The 419-nt window shown below is 34.6% G+C and overlaps 1 protein-coding gene across 1 annotated transcript in view; it reads right to left on the bottom strand.

Annotated features, from left to right (window-relative positions):
* Window positions 1-279: 279 nt before the first annotated feature.
* Window positions 280-419, bottom strand: part of LOC105853099 (uncharacterized) — a 4230-nt gene continuing 4090 nt past the window's right edge. Inside the window, exon 2 of the mRNA XM_012720157.2 lies at window positions 280-338. Coding sequence (XP_012575611.2) covers window positions 280-338 — 59 coding nt within the window. The remainder of the gene's footprint in view (window positions 339-419) is intronic.

Raw genomic sequence — 419 nt, forward strand, 5'->3', positions numbered from 1 at the left:
TTGGAAATATCTCACAATCCCCCACCATTTTCAAAATATACTTAGTCCCATAATTTTGGAAATATCATGGTTTCAGATAATGGTATCTTACGATTTGAACCACTACTTAGTAAGCTATGGGTTCCACTTATCCCGAATAGATTGGTAGACAAGCTTTGAACCAATTATTCATTAGAACAAGTGTGCACAACTTACACATGAAATCTTGGTACTATTGAAAGAATTATAAAGATGACACATTTGTTAAGGCCTTGTGTCATGTACCCTTTTCATGAGAATTTAAGAGTCAAGCCCTTTAACTCTTCGAAGCGGCCTCACTTCATCCTCACATAGGTAGACTATATCAGAAATACACCCATAATATGTATTTCAGCAAAATTATGCTATATGTCTATTAAGAGTAAAACTCAACCTTCCAA

The sequence above is a fragment of the Cicer arietinum genome, chromosome 5 (assembly GCF_000331145.2).
Source record: "Cicer arietinum cultivar CDC Frontier isolate Library 1 chromosome 5, Cicar.CDCFrontier_v2.0, whole genome shotgun sequence".
Taxonomy (NCBI): Eukaryota; Viridiplantae; Streptophyta; class Magnoliopsida; order Fabales; family Fabaceae; genus Cicer; species Cicer arietinum.